Consider the following 21,643-nt stretch of genomic DNA (forward strand, 5'->3'; position numbering starts at 1 on the left):
GGCTACACAATTCATGAATTATATTTCTGGATTGTTGCTGTAGACTGTAATAGGCCTAATGATGTATTAAGTAATGCTAGGAAATGTGTGTGTGTGTGTTTGTTTGTGCACGCGTACATGTGTCTATAGTCACTTTCTATACATAGTCACTTTACCCCTACCTACATGTACAAATTACCTCGACTAACCTCTACCCCCGCAAATTGACCCTGTATATAGCCTCGTTGTTGTTATGTAATTTTCTTGTGTCACTTTTAAATAAAAAATAAAAACTTTAAGCTTATTTTGTAAATATTTTCATAACTCTATTTTTTGAACTGCATTGTTGGTTAAGGGTATGTACGTAAGCATTTCACAGTAAGGTCTACTACACCTGTTGTATTCGATGCACGTGACAAATATAATTTGCTTTGATTTGATTTATACTCAACAGTCACTCTTGGTTGCGCATTTTTTTGCCATAGATTACATTCCACGCTGTTTAAAGATGTGGAATGCTGAATTAACGTCCAAATGTAATCATATCACATCCACAAAACGCCATTGTACTTGTTTTACAAGCGCGCAATGCGATAGAAATGAGTTAGCACGAGAAACATGGAAAGTGACTTAGATGAGCCAGTTATCACAAACAACGTTCTCAAAAGCCAGCTTGCATGACCTTTTACAGAGTTGGAAAATGTCTGAAAGAAATTGGCTACACACTAACCTTAATAGGTATACAACTGATTTTGCACCAATGCATTGGAACAGTTTTTTTTTATAGCCCACTGTATGTCGAGGCTTACTACAAATCACAATTCCAAAAAAACAATTAACTTTAAGTAAATAAGCGTACTATTTTAATGGACTGGCGTTATGAATGTGTTGTTGTAGAGGGTAAAATAAGAGGAGAGCCTTCAGTAAGGAACTCTACCAGTTTGAGGCACTAAAATGCGATTTTTGTTTGTTTGGAGAACAAGGAATACTGTTCTTTTGCGCGCTTCGGCTGAGGGAACATGTGGAAGTCATCGCGCTGAGCGGCTGGAGATATGTGTTTCTCTGCAAGGGGAGCGCTGCGGGACAGGCCGAGCACCGCTGGAAGTGCCGCTGAGAGAGGGGTTGGGGGTGGTCAGCCCCGGGGCTCCACTCCATGAAAAACGACCTGGTCGGCTGACTTGGCTCCACATCCCTGAGTGCAGTGAGATAGGTAATTCATAATGACCCTTTATCCCAGCTATTAGGCCAGCCTCAGGGCCGGGGGAGAGGGGGGGCTGGGGTCACAAAACACCTTCACAGAGTCGGCAAACAACAGAGGAAACAGTGTGCCAAACGGGCAACAAACAAAAAACACAACGAACATTTCTCAGTTTTTTTCATAAGAAATTGCCCCAAAAATAAGAATAACTGGAAATACCTCCCTCTTGGGGAATATAATGAAGTCAATATGTGGTTGACTTGAGAGAGGAAGAGAGAGTTGAGTTGTGTGTGTAGTGCCTGGTGTTGGAGCGCCCCCTGTGGGCAATGGAGGCTTGGACGTTCATGTTAGCAAGTTTCAGGTTTTGAAAAGTGCTAATGAACTGAGCACTAATGTTCGAACAAAACTCCATTCAGGTATTGTTACCATATAATTATATGTGTATACGAACAATAGCCTGTTTATAAGAAGGCAAATACATTATATCTTAATAACTCATGAAACAACATGTTTTTTGTACATTTTAATGTTACCTTTGCGTATTTGCGGAATGGTGACATTTATTTATCTATTTGAAAACATCCGTCAATGTCGCTTGATAAGTAATGTCGTTTGCTTTTCTTCGAAAATAAGCTCGACACCGGATTTTTGCGCATATTTATTTCTCGTCCCTCTTCCCTACATCATTGCCCAGCAGAGTCCAGCTCCAGTCTCACGGAGAAAACAGGACTCTTATTTTGAAAGGAATCCCAGAGCTGGAGCCTCCTGTAGGGGAGGAGAGGGGGGTCATTTCCTGAGAGTTATTTACTTTGAGCCAGATGATTAGTTTTTTGGGGAAGGACGGGCTGTAACATTGAATCAATTACTGGTCGCTGTAGCTCAAGCACATTGTGAGCGCGGCAGTGGACGCAGACGGAGGGGCGCACATATGCTTGCTCTCACAGTGAAGGATCGTGGCCATAGGATTACTACCACTGCAACACAATTGAGTAGAGGAGCCTTCACTGAGCCTTCACTGAGGCGACCGAAGCGCTTTTATGCTCCTGATTTCATTCTATTGGGATTTAAAATCAAGACACATAATCCAAGGGAATTTAAGAGGTTTGTATTTAAAAGAAATTAGCAAATATTTTTTGTTTTTGCTAAATGTTATTTTCTCAACAAGGCTATCAATTGAGAGAATTTCAAATCTGTTAAAATAAAAAGGTTATCCAACTGGACACTTTTAGACTAGTTCAATTTGTCCTCCTTAGTGAATATTCACGAAATAGCCTAGCTTCTTATTAGGATAGTACCATATTGTGAAAACTTTACCAAGAAAAAATTCTTAATCTGACCTGATCCATCCATCACACATTGGGGGCTTTCATTAGCCTAATTTCGCTACGAGAAAACGTTCCAGTAAACTTCTTGAAACTTTGAAGATGCATTAGTTTGCAGGCTATGCGTTATGCATAATGAATTATGCTTTGAACGGGATTCAGTTTTCCATTGAACATATGGTCTCACCTCCGGATGCCAAGCGGAGAGATGTCGCTGACTCGGCTGGATAAAAGCGCTCAATTTCGGCCTCACAGCTGGAGGTGTCACCTCTAGGACTGAGGGTCCATTGTGGGATGCTGCTGCCTGCCTTGACATCTAATGGAAAACACATTGGAAATTGGATTTCAAGTTGTTTTCGTTATTGCGCTTGGAATGTGTGGAATTAAATTGAATATTGTACCTTGCCATTTGCTTTCTGAGATTGGACGCAAGCTGTAGCCGAACGGAATTCAAAAGTAGATAGAACGTTTTTTTAAACCCACTAAATAAAGTATAGTAGCCTATAGAGTGGAACCAATTCCTGGTTGGATGTAATTTCAGTGCACCAGACAACATGCAAATAGCCTACATTTGCCCCCAAGATAATTCTTCATAATTAGCCTATAATTTAATGATGGCCAATATAACATGCAGAAAATATGTATGCATATTTTTAAAGATTGCAATAGAATAGTTGCGCGCTGCACGACTGTAACAGTCAAGTTAGATACAAATCTTTAAGTTTTCCATCAGTGAAACTCACTGCCTTGGATGTTTTTGAGTGTAGGCTATTGCTTGCCCCAATGCCCTCTTCATTTCAAAATGCTATATTTAGACATCTCTCTGCTATATTCCCATGGAAATCAATTCTGCACATGGGTGTTTGAATTTAACAGTTTAAGTGTCTGTGGAGGACAGAGAGCTGATCAACCATCTCTCAGCTGTTGCTCCAAAGTGTCAAGCGCAGCAGAAGGGGGTTTTGGCAGGCTGCACATTTGCTGAGACTGTAGTGTTTTGTTCGGGCGAGAAAAGAAGAAGACTGACAAGCCCTACATTTGCACATTCGGCTGGAATAGAAAATATGCGCAAACGTGTCAAAGTGTATAAATCAGGATTCCCACGCGAATATTTGTCATACAGACTTCTCTTCAAGAGGGGGGTCTCTTAATTATAGCCCCTCTAACCCTGGGTTTGGTTTGCCAGGGATAATTAGCCAGTCCCGGGTGAGATAGAGCTGACTACCTCAAATTAATCACTTAGCCCTACACTGTTAAAAGTAGCAGCAAACGTTTTGAGACAAAGGGGATTTTGATTATGGATTAAAATAATGTATTTTAATCGAGCCAATGGGAGATAACAATTAGAAGAAAATGTAAAATAATTATCCTATAGTCACAAATTAGGTTTAAACTAAGTGTTTCTATTGAATAGATTAGAGTAAAACTGGTAGGTATATAAACGTTTCAGAGTTAAGCGCGCCAGTGTTTGGAGTTGCGTCTCTCTCAGCTCGTGCGTTGATGGAATCCAGGGTCCCGCGCACCAGACAGCGAGATAACGCTCGTACCAGGGGAATGTCTGTTGACCACAGACCCATGACAGCAAGCACGATTAAACCTGGTTGGACGAGTTCTTTAACAGCCTAAAAGTTTGTTGGGTCGAGTTACTTGGTTTACAAGCCTATGGTAGCCATGTCTAGATTTTATGTTGCAGTGAATAAGTCAAGATACAAACATATTTGTTAACTGAAACATCAGAATCAATCCTGAAATTCTGTTTCGACTTTTGTAGTACATACAATTTGTGTTAATTGATGCTGTTAGACCGCACAATTCCTATAGCTCTATAGGCTTATACAGTAGCCTAATACAGTTGGCATGTTTGTAGTCTAGGCCTATACCTGGCCATTGCCACAGAAATAGGCTATTCCATTTCCGGCGAAATGACAAACAATAATGTAACTTTCCTGCTGGAGAAAGAAGTTACAGCCCACAGATGACTGCTTGATGCAGGCGAAACGTGAACTATGTCGCCCCCTAGCGACTTCAGAGCCTGAATTGAATTCCAGCTCTTCTTGGCAAATATAGACGTTGGCGCCACTTTGCTGATTCAACCATGTCCAACGTTTTTATAAACATCTTCTGAGACCAAACCAGTGTAATCATCACCCCGGCTCAACAAGATTACTCAGTGTGCGCTTTACAAGACCTGGTGTGCCACAGTAGGCTATAGTTGTTTTACTGCTGTGCTGGAGCAGTAAAAGTCCCTCTATTGATTTTAATTGATTAAATTGCAATGTTTTCCAAAAGGCTTAGGTAGTGGAGACAGTGGTATCTTCTCCCATAAATCAACACATTTTCTCTAAGCTTAGACAGATACTAGTGTTGTTTTTGCAACATCTGGTGGAACCATGTCTGACGTGCAAGTATTTAAACTCTTCCAGCAGAATTAACCATCCGTGACCATGGATGAAATGAAGACATGTCTCATCATTGGGGTTTTCTTGTTTGGGTTGTTATCAGGTAAGAAACTCATTTAAGTAAGTCAAAATGTTTCTTGGTTCTTATAACCTGAAAATATTCTGCCAGCGCACCCAACTTGCCTTTTCCTTTCGACATGTGTTTTTATCACTGTTAAATAAACAAATCTGTCCAATATTTTATATTGAAAACACTATCGACATTCAGTGAACTTGTGTTTTCCATTAGTTACCCGCGGGCTGGCCACACCGACCATTGTATCAACTGAAGATGAGTTTGTTCTCGAGCCGCTCTCGGTGTTCAACATCAGCTGCACTGGTAAAAGGAACGTTGCTTGGGTCGAGCCCCTACCGGACGACACATTCGTTTTGCCTGGATATTACACCTCCACGCTCTTCATATACAACGCTTCTGTGACACACACCGGATATTACTCCTGCAAATACCAAGACAAAGAGGGCGATGAAGAGGTGGATGGCGTAGCCAATGATGCGTTCATATACGTTTTCGTCCCAGGTAAATATAGTGAAATTGTTTGTCATATCCATGCTCTGTGATTCTATTCTATTATATGAATTCCCATATTGATAGCTTTTTGACCAAACAACCATGTTCTTGCCTTGTTCCTCAGATCCTGAGATTCCATTTGTGCCCCAGGAGCCAGATCGCATGCTAGTCCCAGTCTATCCCAATAGAACCATCATCCCATGCAGGGTGTCAGACCCTCAATCCCAGGTGGTCCTAAAGAGCGCTCCCAGTGGAGTAGAGGTGGACGCAGCTTATAAGAACAAGATCGGCTTCATTGGCAACCTGGACGCTGGATTGTACATCTGTGAGACCACCGTGAACAGCATGACAATTACGAGTGACACTTACACCGTGGAGGCCAACAAACGTAAGGAGTCCAGATGTGCATGATTTGTTTGATGACAAATGCTGCTTAGTTTTAATATCACATTGGTTTAAAAAAGCGGTCATCTTTTGTTCGTGCCTTAGAGCAGAGACATGGTTGAATAAGCATTAGGCCCAGAAAGGGGGATGATATTGAGGCCAGCTATTAACACCCTGGACTTGTTTGAGAGAGAGAGAGAGAGAGAGAGAGAGAGAGAGAGAGAGAGAGAGAGAGAGAGAGAGAGAGAGAGAGAGAGAGAGAGAGAGAGAGAGAGAGAGAGAGAGAGAGAGAGAGAGAGAGAGAGAGAGAGAGAGAGAGAGAGAGAGAGAGAGAGAGAGAGAGAGAGAGAGAGAGAGAGAGATGACATCATGTCATTAGTACTGGGGGGATGACTTCACAAAGTTGTAGTCAGACAGAGAGAATGTGATGCCATCAGCCTGCAGTGAACTCAGAGAGGGGGATACCATGCAGAGGCCTGTAGATTACCATATTGTCCCTGTTGACCGTATTGCCCCTCCCTCCCCTGGTGGTCTGTACAGAGATAGAGAACGTCCATGTGGAGGTGAAGGCCAGCGAAGAGGCAGTGAGACTAGGGGAACCCTTCAACATCACCTGTGTGGCACCTCCTGGACTGCCCAACCAGCAGCAGTGGCTCCACCCCAGGAAACAGGCAAGGCCTCACCCCCATAGCCGTGCGAAGTAGTGGTGCTGCAGCACCCCCTGTAAAATCAGAATAAAAACGTCTAGTGCAGACAAAAACATTTGTCCCCCCCTTTTCCATCAGAACAGCCTCAATTAGAGAAAATGCTATAACTCAAAATGAGAAAATGCAATAACTCAAAATGAGAAAATGCAATAACTCAAAACGAGAAAATGCAATAACTCAAAACGAGAAAATGCAAAAAAAAAAAAAAAATTTGAAAGATGTTTTGTGCAAAAGCAACATTTCCAAATTAAATAAAAGAAGCTGTGAAAACAACCCAACATGTTTCTGATAAGTTTTCAGTCCGGCTTGGATGAATATTTGATGTGGTTGTCATACTATGATGCTGATAAAGAAAGCACCTCTACAGACGGGATCTAACTGCATATTCACATTCTCTCAAGATGCTGAAATAAATAAATCATATTTCTCCACTCCTGTTCCCAAGTAAAAATGTTGCTTACATTTACTGTATCATTTTACAGCAAGAAATGCTTAATTCTGCAGGAGTTAATATTAAGTCTATGTGAGAGGTTATAGACCTAGTCAGTGTTCAGATTTCAGTTTCCATTTAACTCATCTGAACAATAGGCTACAGTTCCCTTGACGTGCCATAGGCCTATTTGAAGTTCCGTTTTGTGACTGTCGAATTTGTATAGCATCTCACAATCATTACACATAACATAGCCAGCACCGCTATCATCCTCTTTAAACACTTCCCCAAATTTTTCCCAAACATTACTTTTCTGGCCCTCCCTTCTCTTTATTTTCAACTCTCCATTTCACAGATTTTCTCTTCTTGAATAAACCTCAGACATGATCCTATTTGCCTCCTTAGATTGACATTAACCTTTTTTTGCCCATTCCCAAAAGCATTTGGCGATTGGCATGTAGGCTATTTGGCACAAATACAGTTAGGTCCTAAAGTTTAGACTTATGCACTAATGTCAGATAGCCAAAAATAATGAAAGAAAAACCTCAATGTTGCCTATAAATATAAAGTGCACAAGAATGATACATTTAAGGATTTTTTAAGGTATTGTTTTCTCTTTATTCAACCCACCTGCCCTTCATCCACACAATATTTAATGACCCTAAACCTGCCCTTCATCCATACAATATTTAATGACCCTAAACCTGCCCTTCATCAATATTTAATCCTAAACCTGCCCTTCACAATATTTAATGACCCTAAACCTGACCCCTTCATCCACACAATATTTAATGACCCTAAACCTGCCCTTCATCCATACAATATTTAATGACCCTAAACCTGCCCTTCATCCCTTCTAAATCTTCATCCACAATATTTAATGACCCTAAACCTGCCCTTCATCCACACAATATTTAATGACCCTAAACCTGCCCTTCATCCACACAATATTTAATGACCCTAAACCTGCCCTTCATCCACACAATATTTAATGACCCTAAACCTGCCCTTCATCCACACAATATTTAATGACCCTAAACCTGCCCTTCATCCACACAATATTTAATGACCCTAAACCTGCCCTTCATCCACACAATATTTAATTAAACCTGCCCTTCATCCACAATTTAATATTTAATGACCCTAAACCTGCCCTTCATCCACACAATATTTAATGACCCTAAACCTGCCCTTCATCCACACAATATTTAATGACCCTAAACCTGCCCTTCATCCACACAATATTTAATGACCCTAAACCTGCCCTTCATCCACACAATATTTAATGACCCTAAACCTGCCCCTCATCCACACAATATTTAATGACCCTAAACCTGCCCGCCCGCAGATATAACCAATATAACCGATAAAATATAAATGTAGTTCATTTAAGTTTGTGTGTCAGTGTAGATGGTAGTGTAGGTAGTGGATTGTCTGAAGTGATAGTCTTGGTGTGTGTGTGCACCTATGTCTTTGTGTGCTCTGTTCAGTAATCCCTGCAGCACGTTGTGACAGAGCGTCTGTTTTAGCGGTGGGATTCCTAAGCCCTTTTCCAGAGACAGTTAGGGTAAGACGAGCACCGGACTCCTGATTCCTGGCTTTGGTCTCAGCTGCAATTACAGGCATTTAAAGGCCCTGGGGTCCTGATTTATCTCCTGTGGACCAGCACATGTTTTCCCCATCAGCTCACAGACCGATAGAGAGACATACTGCTCTGACATACAGAATTAATCTCTAAACCTGTAAAAAGGTGGAGAAGAGCATAGAGACAAGATTTTTTATTCCCGAGAGATGGTTATAGACGGTGTATGTGTGTGTGAGTGTGTCTATAGTGTATTTCATCTTCCTTCCTTTTGTTCCTCTATCTAGGCTGTGGATGCAGTCCAGATGAAACAGACTCTGCCTGATAGAATGGTCTACACCCTCAGTATCCCAGCAGCCACCTCTCAGGACAGTGGGGTGTATGAGTGCTCCATCACCAACAACATCAGTGGAGAGATCAGAGCCAACAGGGTGGCTGTCACTGTCTTTGGTACACTCTCACCTCCTTATGGCCAATCAAAAACTCATTTTGAAAACATATGCACAATGTCTATCACTAGTCAATATCACTCAAGACATTGCTTATCCTTCAACAGCATTACTCTTTACTACCAATACCACTTAGCTGTAGATGTATTAAACAGAAATGACTTGGGGTCCATCATACTTCTTGGAATAAGTCTTTAAAAGTAGTCCCCTTGAATTCACATAAAAGCATAGAGTTAATTCATCCTGCCTATCAGTGCCAGTTTGACGTGCTAGAGGGAAGGGATGCTTTATGGGATGGCTTCAACAGCCCCAATGCTTTATGGGATGGCTTCAACATATGTGTGCCAGAATTTCATTTATCTTTTTCTGTTTCTCATCCTTCCTTCTGTGTCCCCTCTATATCACTCTCTTTCTTTTTTCTCTCACTCTCACTTTACCCCACTCTTCATCACTACCTCTCCCTCTGCTCCCCTCTCTTTTCCACCCCTTCTCTCTGTAGAAGAGAACCCCTTTGTGATGTTGGACCACAGTGGGATTGGAGTGGTGGAGTTTGTCAGTATGATGGAGGAGACAGAGTTCACCATCAGTATTGAAGCCTTCCCTGCTCCTAAAGTCACCTGGCTGAAAGATGGCATCGCCATCACTGAGAACAGCTACTTCCTCACCAAGACCAGCCTTCTGGAGGGGAACAAGTAAGATCACAACAGCTGTTTATTGCAAGGCTGTTTTTTTGTGTGTCTGTGGACCTTTGTGTGGTGTGTGCTGGACTGAGCTAAGTGGTTCTCTGCCCATCTCTCAGGCATCAGAGCACTCTGACTCTTCGGCAGCCACTAGAGGAGGACAGTGGTAACTACACCATCATGGTCCTCAGCATCCCTCACACTGCCCAGTTCTCCTTCACCCTCAAAGTGAAAGGTGAGAATAACTTCAAGCCAAGTGAAAATGCACTTTTACATGTGTGTGAACATGCATTTATGTGTTAGGAATTGTGAATGTGTCAGTGTGCGTGTATTGTCTCAGAATAATCCTAAATCTGACCATATGTCTGCCTGTGTGTGTGCCTTCCAGCCTCAGCCCCAGTGCTGTTCCAGCCAGCCTCAGCCCCAGTGCTGTTCCAGCCAGCCTCAGCTCCGGTGCTGATCCCCCAGAGAGAGGAGATGGTTGTTCCCCTCCACACCCCCTTCACTCTGACTTGCAGGGGCGAGGCCGAGCTGGCCTGGGACACGCCCGTCTACCTATCAGAGCAGACAGAGGAGGACAACAGCGGCCTGTTCGTCACCACGGTTACCGTAGAGAACGCCACTGCGGCAAACACTGGTTTCTATACCTGCTTCTACAACGGAGGGAACTCCACTGAGGAGGGAGAGGACAGCAGCATCTACATATATGTGCCAGGTATAGGGAAGACATCACTGTGGTGTTGGAGTTAAATCTATGTAAGACGTTTGAATGATTAGAAACTTACCATGCCCTCTTCTCACCCCCTCAGATCCAGAGGTGCCCTTTGTCCCCTCTCTGGTGCCCTTTGGCAACCACGTCCTGAATGGTCATGATGAGATGGAGATCCAGTGTCGCGTGTCAGACCCCAGTGCCAATGTGACCCTGGTCAACACTGATACCCAGCAGGCCGTGCCCATGACTGTCTACGACAGCAAGAGGGGCGCCGTGGGCTTCTTCAGTGCAGGAACCTATGTCTGCAAGGCCCTCGTCAATGGAGAGGAGCACCTCAGTGAGGAGTACATCGTCCACGGCTGGGCAGGGGGGTCGGAGCTGCGTGTGGAGCTGAAGGCCCTGAAGACTGCTCTCTTGGTGGGAGACACCATCACTGTCACCTGTGTGGCCCGGGGGTCTGAGATACTGGAAGACCACTGGAAGTACCCTGGAAAACTGGTAAACAACAGCACATACTGTACATAGTTATTACTCTCTTCTTGGAGAGCATATTAATTGATCCATTTGAAAATACATTTGTTTGTTTGATTATAAATGGGTCTAACTTGTGTGTGTCCCCTGTGTGTGTGTCAGGTGAACCGTGGCTTGAAGTCGGTGCGTGAGAATAAGAGGGACCAGGAGATCCAGTACATCATGACTGTCCCCCAGGCCTCAGCCAAAGACAGCGGCATCTACGCCTGCTCCATTACTGACATCATCAGCAATGAGAGCCAGACCAAGGAGCTGGCCATCACTGTCTATGGTACGTTTTTGTCACTGTTTATTAACCTAGTAACAAGGCAATAATCTTGGTCTATCATCTTGCTTGAACTGGTAGATTGTTTTAACTAGCTGTGACCTGTGCATATTTAATTAAAGGTTCTCTCTCCATTTTCTGTCCTGACAGAGAGCCCATTTGTGTCGCTGCGCCCTGTGTTCAGTTCTCAGGAGTCAGCAGACCTGGATGAGAGCAGAGAGTTCCGGGCCGACATCGACTCATTCCCCAGCGCCCAGGTCACATGGCTCAAAGATGGCCTCCCCCTCAACTATGTGGCGGCTGAGATAACCAACAGCCTCCAGCAGCTCAGCGAGACCAGGTGAAACTTCCTCTAACATGACTCAACACTGACTGAAGAGATATGATAAACCACTGTCCTGCACACTAAACTCTGTGGCTAATAACAGGTTCCCCAGTTCACCTAGGATGTTCAGATGTCTATTATTAAGGTGTGGTGTGGTGAGATGTTAGATTGGAACTAGTCTCTCATGACAGACTTAACAGCGATCACATGAGATTAGAGTGTAACCATACATGGTGTTTTGTCTCTGTAGGTACCTGAGTGTTCTGACCCTGATCCGGGCCAAGGAGGAGGACAGTGGGAACTACACCATCAGAGTGCAGAACGGGAACCAGACCCACAGCCACAGCTTCAGTCTGCAGGTCAAAGGTGAGGCAGAGGAATGCTCCAACTCCTCAATTTTCATTTACCTTTATCTCACTGACACCTGTGGTCCCATACTCCCATAACTTCCTAACCATCTCTCTTTGACCCCCTTTCTCTATTTCTCTTTTTTTCCCCCTCTTCCTCGCTTCTTCTGTCACTGTCTGTATTGTGGTCTGACCCCCTGTTCTTTCTCTGCCTGTATCCAGTACCTGCAGTCATTGTGGACCTGATGGACCTCCACCATGGCTCAGCCTCAGGCCAGTCTGTAGTGTGTATCGCTGGAGGCATGCCCACTCCTGAGGTGGAGTGGTTCATCTGCAAGAACATAAAACAGTAAGATTACCCTCGCACAACCCCACGTTCTTCCTCTTTCCCCCTGTTCTCTCACTTTCACTCCAACAATAGCCAGTTTTTTCCCTTAAAATTAAAATACACCTACTGTACATTGTTTACCTCCCTGGCCACTTCATATGCGACTATGCCCAATGTGATAATGTCATGCTATCAGGTCTCGTGTCTTTACTCTTCCTTCCTCCCCTGTCCAGCTGCGCCAATGACTCATCTCAGTGGGTGCCCCTGCCAACCAACGACACAGATATCACTGTGGAAGCGCATTTTGATCAGGACAACCAGCTGGAGAGCCAGGTGATCTTCGTGCGTCTTGAGAACACTCTGGCCGTCCGCTGCCTGGCCAGGAACGAGATGGCCGCCGTCAGCAGGGAGGTGAAGCTGGTGTCACAAGGTGAGACATACACTCACAAAGTCACACTTACACACCTCCTCTCTCAATTACAGGGCCTATAGAAAGTTTACACACCATCTCTCTCAGTTACAGGGCCTATAGAAAGTTTACACACCTCCTCTCTCAGTTACAGGGCCTATAGAAAGTTTACACACCTCCTCTCTCAGTTACAGGGCCTATGGAAAGTTTACACACCTCCTCTCTCAGTTACAGGGCCTATGGAAAGTTTACACACCTCCTCTCTCAGTTTACAGGGCCTAGTTACAGAAAGTTTACACACCTCCTCTCTCAGTTACAGGGCCTATAGAAAGTTTACACACCTCCTCTCTCAGTTACAGGGCCTATAGAAAGTTTACACACCTTCTCTCTCAGTTACAGGGCCTATGGAAAGTTTACACACCTCCTCTCTCAGTTACAGGGCCTATGGAAAGTTTACACACCTCCTCTCTCAGTTACAGGGCCTATGGAAAGTTTACACACTTCCTCTCTCAGTTACAGGGCCTATGGAAAGTTTACACACCTCCTCTCTCAGTTACAGGGCCTATGGAAAGTTTACACACCTCCTCTCTCAGTTACAGGGCCTATGGAAAGTTTACACACCTCCTCTCTCAGTTACAGGGCCTATGGAAAGTTTACACACCATTCACCTTTTTTCAAATTGTTGAGCATTACAAACTGGGATTGAAATTGATTTCATTGTAAAAAAAAAAAGTATATATGTTATCTACACAAAATAATCCATAATGTCAAAATGAAAAGAAAATTCTACACATTTTTTTTTTTACAAATGAATAAAAATTAAACAACTAAATAGTTGTTGCATAAGTAGTCATCACCCCCTTTGTTTAGGCAAGCCTAAATGAGTTCAGAAGTCAAATCTGGCTTGACAAATCACATAATAAGTTATATGGGCTCACTCTGTGTGAAAAAATAGGGGTTGACTTGATTTTGTAATGACTACACCGTCCTCTGCCTTCCATACATATAACAGCTGTCAAGTATTGAATTTCAAGCACAGATTCAACTATAGGGAGATTTTTGAAAGTCTCATAAAGAAGAGCAGTGATCGGTAGATGGGTAAAAATATCACACCAGACATTGAATATATCTTTAAGCATGGTCTGGTTAATAATTATGTTATAATAAACACGTCAAAGATGCAGTCGTCCTTCTGAACTGAGCTGCAGGACAGGATGAAAACTGCTTAGGGATTTCACCATGAGGACATTGGTCATTTTAAAACAGCTATAGATTTCAATGGCTGTAATGAATGGGGGATGTATCAACAACATGGTGGTGACAATAATGATCTATATGACAGTGAAAAGAAGAATACAAATATACAGAATAAAAATATTCCAAAACATGCAACAGGGAACTGAAGTAATACTGCAAAGAAACACTGCAAAGAAATACACTTTTTGACCTAAATGCAAAGCTTTATGTTTGGGGCAAATCCAACACAACACATCACTGAGTAACTGCCTCCTTGTTTTCAAGCATGGTGTTGGGTGCATCATGGTATGGGTATGCTTGACATCCACAAAGACTGGGGAGTTTTTCAGGATAAAAAGTGACCGGATGGAGCTAAGCACAGGCAAAATCATAGAGGAAACCTGGTTCAGTCTGCTTTCCACCAGACACAGAGAGGAATTCACTTTTCAGCAGAACAATAACCTACAACACAAAGCCAAATCTACACTGGAGTTGCTTACCAAGAAGACAGTGAATCTTCCTGAGTGGCCAAGTTATCAGTTTTGACTTAAATCTGCTTGAAAGTCTATGGCAAGACTTGAAAATTGCTGTCTAGTCATGATCCCCAACATCTTGACAGAGCTTGAAGAATTTTTCAAAGAATAATGGACAATCCAGGTGTGCAAAGCGCTCATGAGACTTACCCAAGAAGACTCGCAGCTGTAATCGCTGCTAACTGTGTTTGTAACATGTATTAACTCAGGGGGGTGAATACTTATATAATCAAGGTATATTATTGTTTTATGTTTCATTCATCTTTAAAAAAATGTTAGACATTTCTTTCCACTTTGACATTACAGAGTATTTTCTGTTGATCGTTGACAAAAAATGACAATTAAATCCATTTTAATCCCGCTTTGTAATAAAATGTGGAGAAATCCAAGGAGATGTAGACTTTCTATAGGCCCTGTACAACATACATGGTTGGTATAGTGTGGTGACTAGATTCACAGTATCTTAGTTTGCCTGCTGCCGTATATTTTCTTCCTGCCATAGTCTCCTCTTTTAATAGCTAGTTTCTTCCTGTAGTTGCGCCCCTTTGTGAAACTTGATGTGTGATAGGCATTGAAGAGACTGGGCTGGGCTGTCAGTGTTGAGGTAGCTGTCTGGTAAATTGTCTGTGGTAGGGCAGCTGATCACAGACTTTTATTATGTAGATGTGTGTTAGCCTGGGATACTTTTACTGTGAAAAGTAAAGCCCAGGTAGCTTAGTACATTTGGCCCCTCAAGCTGTGCCCCCCTACCCCGCACCTCTCCCTAAACCCTTCAGCAGACCTTTTGGTCCTGATAATCTGGAGACCCCACTGGCTTGGTTTATTGGGTGTGAGTCACCATGCTGAACTATGCCATTTAAATAGGGTATTTGGATTGCCATGGTGAAGTTCTTTATATTTTACCTCATGTTGGGTTCTTCAAATAATTAATCAAACTAACATTCCCATATTGACTTACATTGACTTCTCCATGTTGTTTTCTCTCTATGGCATTCTCCATGTTGTTTTCTCTCTGTGGCATTCTCCATGTTGTTTTCTCTCTGTGGCATTCTCCATGTTGTTTTCTCTCTCTGGCATTCTCCATGCTGTTTTCTCTATGGCATTCTCCATGTTGTTTTCTCTCTGTGGCATTCTCCATGTTGTTTTCTCTCTGTGGCATTCTCCATGTTGTTTTCTCTCTGTGGCATTATCCATGTTGTTTTCTCTCTGTGGCATTCTCCATGTTGTTTTCTCTCTCTGGCATTCTCCATGTTGTTTTCTCTCTCTGGCATTCTCCATGTTGTTTTCTCTCTGTGGCATTCTCCATGTTGTTTTCTCTCTGTGGCATTCTCCATGTTGTTTTCTCTCTGTGGCATTCTCCATGTTGTTTTCTCTCTGTGGCATTCTCCATGTTGTTTTCTCTCTGTGGCATTCTCCATGTTGTTTTCTCTCTGTGGCATTCTCCATGTTGTTTTCTCTCTGTGGCATTCTCCATGTTGTTTTCTCTCTGTGGCATTCTCCATGTTGTTTTCTCTCTGGCATTCTCCATGTTGTTTTCTCTCTGTGGCATTCTCCATGTTGTTTTCTCTATGGCATTCTCCATGTTGTTTTCTCTCTGTGGCATTCTCCATGTTGTTTTCTCTCTGTGGCATTCTCCATGTTGTTTTCTCTCTGTGGCATTCTCCATGTTGATTTCTCTCTCTGGCATTCTCCATGTTCTTTTCTCTCTGTGGCATTCTCCATGTTGTTTTCTCTCTGTGGCATTCTCCATGTTGTTTTCTCTCTATGGCATTCTCCATGTTGTTTTCTCTCTGTGGCATTCTCCATGTTGTTTTCTCTCTATGGCATTCTCCATGTTGTTTTCTCTCTCTGGCATTCTCCATGTTGTTTTCTCTCTCTGGCATTCTCCATGTTGTTTTCTCTCTATGGCATTCTCCATGTTGTTTTCTCTCTGTGGCATTCTCCATGTTGTTTTCTCTCTCTGGCATTCTTCATGTTGTTTTCTCTCTGTGGCATTCTCCATGTTGTTTTCTCTCTGTGGCATTCTCCATGTTGTTTTCTCTCTATGGCATTCTCCTTGTTGTTTTCTCTCTGTGGCATTCTCCATGTTGTTTTCTCTCTATGGCATTCTCCATGTTGTTTTCTCTCTCTGGCATTCTCCATGTTGTTTTCTCTCTCTGGCATTCTCCATGTTGTTTTCTCTCTCTGGCATTCTCCATGTTGTTTTCTCTCTGTGGCATTCTCCATGTTGTTTTCTCTCTCTGGCATTCTTCATGTTGTTTTCTCTCTGTGGCATTCTCCATGTTGTTTTCTCTCTCTGGCATTCTCCATGTTGTTTTCTCTCTGTGGCATTCTCCATGTTGTTTTCTCTCTCTGGCATTCTTCATGTTGTTTTCTCTCTGTGGCATTCTCCATGTTGTTTTCTCTCTCTGGCATTCTCCATGTTGTTTTCTCTCTATGGCATTCTCCATGTTGTTTTCTCTCTGTGGCATTCTCCATGTTGTTTTCTCTCTATGGCATTCTCCATGTTGTTTTCTCTCTGTGGCATTCTCCATGTTGTTTTCTCTATGGCATTCTCCATGTTGTTTTCTCTCTGTGGCATTCTCCATGTTGTTTTCTCTCTGTGGCATTCTCCATGTTGTTTTCTCTCTGTGGCATTCTCCATGTTTTGCTCTCCATCTCATGTGTGTGTGGTGGTTCTCCTCCTGAACAGGCCCCCACTCTGAGCTGCCTGTAACTGCTGCTGTTTTGGTGCTGCTGGTCATTGTCATCATCTCACTCATTGTCCTGGTCATTATCTGGAAACAGGTACAACAGATCACCACTGCCCCTCACACACGCACAAACTCGCTCACTCACTCACTGACTCAGTCTCTCAATGACTCATTAAATCAGTCACCTACAATTTGTCTTAGAGCAGTGTTTCCCAACTCTGCTCCTCCAGTACCACCAACAGTACACATTTTAATTGTAGCCCCAGACAAGCACACCTGATTCAACTTGTCAACTAATCATCAAGCCCTCGATGAGTTCAGTCAGGTATGTTTGCACTGGGATACAACCAAAATGTGTACTCTTGGGGGACTAGAGGACCGGAGTTGGGAAACGCTGCTCTAGAGCCTATGCATGGATCTGTTTATCTATGTCCTCTATCTTACAGAAGCCTCGCTATGAGATCCGCTGGAGGGTGATAGAGTCAGTGAGCCCTGATGGCCATGAGTACATCTATGTTGACCCCATGCAACTGCCCTATGACTCCAGATGGGAGTTCTCTCGCGATGGGCTCGTACTGGGTAAGAGCCGACTGCACTGCTTCCTTTCTCTGTGGTCTTACTGTGGTCATGTTCCGGTCAGAGTGTCACATCATCATGGTTGGGTGGTCGTGTTCTAGTCAGGCTTTGGTCTGGATGTCTCCCTCTGGTCTTTGAAGTGAGGATGTGATAAGGCCATCTGGCCTGGTAGAAAGGGGAGGTTGGGGCGTGCTGCCTGGGTATGGGGTGTGACTCACTGACCAAAGGGAATCTCACTCACTGGGTAACTGGGGAAGTCACAGATGAGAGGGCAGAGGCAGACGTGTGTGTCAAGTAACATTTTATTTTATTTGTCACATGGTTCGTAAACAACAGATGTAGACTAACAGTGAAATGCTTACTTATGGGTCCTTTTCCAACAATACAGAGTAAAAGATGAAGATACAAAATATAAAATAGAAATAGAAATAGTGACACAAGGAATAAATACACAGTGAATAACAATAACAAGTAAACATGGCTATATACAGGGAGTACCAGTACTGAGATAATGTGCAGGGTTACGAGGTAATTGAGGTAACTGTGTACTGTAGATATAGATAGGAGTAAGGTGACTAGGCAACAGGATAGTATCAGCAGAGTATGTGGTGAGTGTGAAAGTGTGTGTGTGTGGCGTCAGTATGCATGGTGTGCATAGAGTCAGTGCTTGAGAGTGTGTGTGTGTGTGTTTGCCTGTCTGTCTATGTTTGTGTATTTGTTTACCCTCCATGTTAACTGATCGTGTGCCATGTCTGGTGTGTCTGCAGGTCGTGTTCTGGGCTCTGGGGCGTTTGGGAAGGTGGTGGAGGGAACTGCATATGGACTCAGCCGCTCCCAGCCCGTCATGAAGGTGGCTGTGAAGATGCTGAAACGTGAGTTGACCACAGACAGCTATAGTTGACCACATGCAGCTATAAAATTGACCACAGACAGCTATAGTTGACTACATACAGCTATGGAGTTGACCACATACAGCTATAGTTGACCACAGACGGCTATAGAGTTGACCACAGACAGCTATACAGACAGCTATAAAGTTGACCACAGACAGCTATAGTTGACCACAGACATCTATAGTTGACCACAGACATCTATAGGTGACCACAGACAGCTATAGAGTTGACCACAGACAGCTATAGAGTTGACCACAGACAGCTATTGAGTTGACCACAGACAGCTATAGAGTTGACCATAGACAGCTATAGAGTTGACCATAGACAGCTATACAGACAGGTATATAGTTGACCACAGACAGCTATAGAGTTCACCACAGACAGCTATACAGACAGCTACAGAGTTGACCACAGACAGCTACAGAGTTGACCACAGACAGCTATAGAGTTGACCACAGACAGCTATAGAGTTGACCATAGACAGCTATAGAGTTGACCACCAGACAGCTATAGAGTTGACCATAGACAGCTATACAGACAGCTATAGAGTTGACCACAGACAGCTATAGAGTTGACAGCACAGACAGCTATAGAGTTGACCATAGACAGCTATACAGACAGCTATAGAGTTTGACCTATACAGACAGCTATAGAGTTGACCACAGACAGCTATAGTTGACCACAGACAGCTATAGAGTTGACCACAGACAGCTATACAGACAGACAGCTATAGAGTTGACCACAGACAGCTATAGAGTTGACCACAGACAGCTATAGAGTTTGACCACAGACAGCTATAGAGTTGACCACAGACAGCTATAGAGTTGACCACAGACAGCTATAGAGTTGACCACAGCTATAGAGTTGACAGCTATAGAGTTGACCACAGACAGCTATACAGACAGCTATAGAGTTGACCACAGACAGCTATAGAGTTGACCATAGACAGCTATACAGACAGCTCCATAGAGTTGACCACAGACAGCTATAGAGTTGACAGACAGCTATAGAGTTGACCACAGACAGCTATAGAGTTGACCACAGACAGCTATAGAGTTGACCACAGACAGCTATAGAGTTGACCACAGACAGCTATAGAGTTACCACAGACAGCTATAGAGTTGACCACAGACAGCTATAGAGTTGACCATAGACAGCTATACAGACAGCTATAGAGTTTGACAGCATGACAGACAGCTATAGAGTTGACCACAGACAGCTATAGAGTTGACCACAGACAGACAGACAGTTGACCTACACTATAGAGTTGACCACAGACAGCTATAGAGTTGACCACAGACAGCTATAGAGTTGAGTTGACCACAGACAGCTATAGAGTTGACCACAGACAGCTATAGAGTTGACCACAGACAGCTATAGAGTTGACCACAGACAGCTATAGAGTTGACCAGTTGACCACAGACAGCTATAGAGTTGACCATAGACAGCTATAGAGTTGACCACAGACAGCTATAGACAGTTGACCATAGACAGCTATAGAGTTGACCACAGACAGCTATAGAGTTTAGACAGCACAGACAGCTATAGAGTTGACCACAGACAGCTATAGAGTTGACCACAGACAGCTATAGAGTTGACCACAGACAGCTATAGAGTTGACACAGACAGCTATAGAGTTGACCACAGACAGCTATAGAGACAGCAGCTATAGAGTTGACCATAGACAGCTATAGAGTTGACCACAGACAGCTATAGAGTTGACCATAGACAGCTATAGAGTTGACCACAGACAGCTATAGAGTTGACCACAGACTATAGAGTTGACCACAGACAGCTATAGAGTTGACCATAGACAGCTATAGAGTTGACCACAGACAGCTATAGAGTTGACCACAGACAGCTATAGAGTTGACCACAGCTATAGAGTTGACCACAGACAGCTATACAGACAGACAGCTATAGAGTTGACCACAGACAGCTATAGAGTTGACCATAGACAGCTATAGAGTTGACAGACAGCTATAGAGTTGACCACAGACAGCTATAGAGTTGACCAGCTAGACAGCTATAGAGTTGACCTATAGACAGACAGCTATAGAGTTGACCACTATAGACAGCTATAGAGTTGACCACAGACAGCTATAGAGTTGACCACAGACAGCTATAGAGTTGACCATAGACAGCTATAGAGTTGACCACAGACAGCTAGAGTTGACCACAGACAGCTATAGAGTTTAGACAGCTATAGAGTTGACCAGACAGCTATAGAGTTGACCACAGACAGCTATAGAGTTGACCATAGACAGCTATAGAGTTGACCACAGACAGCTATAGAGTTGACCATAGACAGCTATAGAGTTGACCACAGACAGCTATAGAGTTGACCACAGACAGCTATAGAGTTGACCACAGACAGCTATAGAGTTGACCATAGACAGCTATAGAGTTGACCAGACAGCTATAGAGTTGACCACAGACAGCTATAGAGTTGACCACAGACAGCTATAGAGTTAGAGTTGACCACAGACAGCTATACAGACAGCTATAGAGTTGACCACAGACAGCTATAGAGTTGACCACAGACAGCTATAGAGTTGACCACAGACAGCTATAGAGTTGACCACAGACAGCTATAGACAGCTATAGAGTTGACCACAGACAGCTATAGAGTTGACCATAGACAGACAGACAGCTATAGAGTTGACCACAGACAGCTATAGAGTTGACCACAGACAGCTATAGAGTTGACCATAGACAGCTATGACCACAGACAGCTATAGAGTTGACCACAGACAGCTATGACAGACAGCTATAGAGTTGACCACAGACAGCTATAGAGTTGACCACAGACAGCTATAGAGTTGACCACAGACAGCTATAGAGTCACAGACAGCTATAGAGTTGACCACATAGACAGCTATAGAGTTGACCACAGACAGCTATAGAGTTGACCATAGACAGCTATACAGACATAGAGTTGACCACAGACAGCTATAGAGTTGACCACAGACAGCTATAGAGTTGACCACAGACAGCTATAGAGTTGACCATAGACAGCTATAGAGTTGACCATAGACAGCTATACAGACAGCTATAGAGTTTGACCACAGACAGCTATAGAGTTTGACCTATACAGACA

General features: G+C 43.4%; 1 protein-coding gene across 3 annotated transcripts in view; it reads left to right on the plus strand.

The window, feature by feature from the left end:
* Window positions 1-1,996: 1,996 nt before the first annotated feature.
* Window positions 1,997-21,643, plus strand: part of LOC112251129 (platelet-derived growth factor receptor alpha-like) — a 63,589-nt gene continuing 43,942 nt past the window's right edge. Inside the window, exons 1-18 of one of the 3 annotated variants that reach the window (XM_024421881.2) lie at window positions 1,997-2,278; window positions 4,920-4,998; window positions 5,185-5,472; window positions 5,588-5,851; window positions 6,388-6,518; window positions 8,854-9,016; window positions 9,515-9,707; window positions 9,815-9,930; window positions 10,084-10,410; window positions 10,505-10,905; window positions 11,041-11,209; window positions 11,354-11,543; window positions 11,779-11,894; window positions 12,098-12,224; window positions 12,437-12,633; window positions 17,074-17,168; window positions 17,521-17,653; window positions 18,418-18,522. In XM_024421881.2, coding sequence (XP_024277649.2) covers window positions 4,941-4,998; window positions 5,185-5,472; window positions 5,588-5,851; window positions 6,388-6,518; window positions 8,854-9,016; window positions 9,515-9,707; window positions 9,815-9,930; window positions 10,084-10,410; window positions 10,505-10,905; window positions 11,041-11,209; window positions 11,354-11,543; window positions 11,779-11,894; window positions 12,098-12,224; window positions 12,437-12,633; window positions 17,074-17,168; window positions 17,521-17,653; window positions 18,418-18,522 — 3,073 coding nt within the window. In that variant the 5' untranslated portion in view covers window positions 1,997-2,278; window positions 4,920-4,940. The remainder of the gene's footprint in view (window positions 2,279-4,919; window positions 4,999-5,184; window positions 5,473-5,587; window positions 5,852-6,387; window positions 6,519-8,853; window positions 9,017-9,514; window positions 9,708-9,814; window positions 9,931-10,083; window positions 10,411-10,504; window positions 10,906-11,040; window positions 11,210-11,353; window positions 11,544-11,778; window positions 11,895-12,097; window positions 12,225-12,436; window positions 12,634-17,073; window positions 17,169-17,520; window positions 17,654-18,417; window positions 18,523-21,643) is intronic. The other 2 variants (XM_024421883.2, XM_024421882.2) reach the window with 2 other exon arrangements.

The sequence above is a fragment of the Oncorhynchus tshawytscha genome, linkage group LG05, assembly GCF_018296145.1.
Source record: "Oncorhynchus tshawytscha isolate Ot180627B linkage group LG05, Otsh_v2.0, whole genome shotgun sequence".
Classification (NCBI taxonomy): Eukaryota; Metazoa; Chordata; class Actinopteri; order Salmoniformes; family Salmonidae; genus Oncorhynchus; species Oncorhynchus tshawytscha.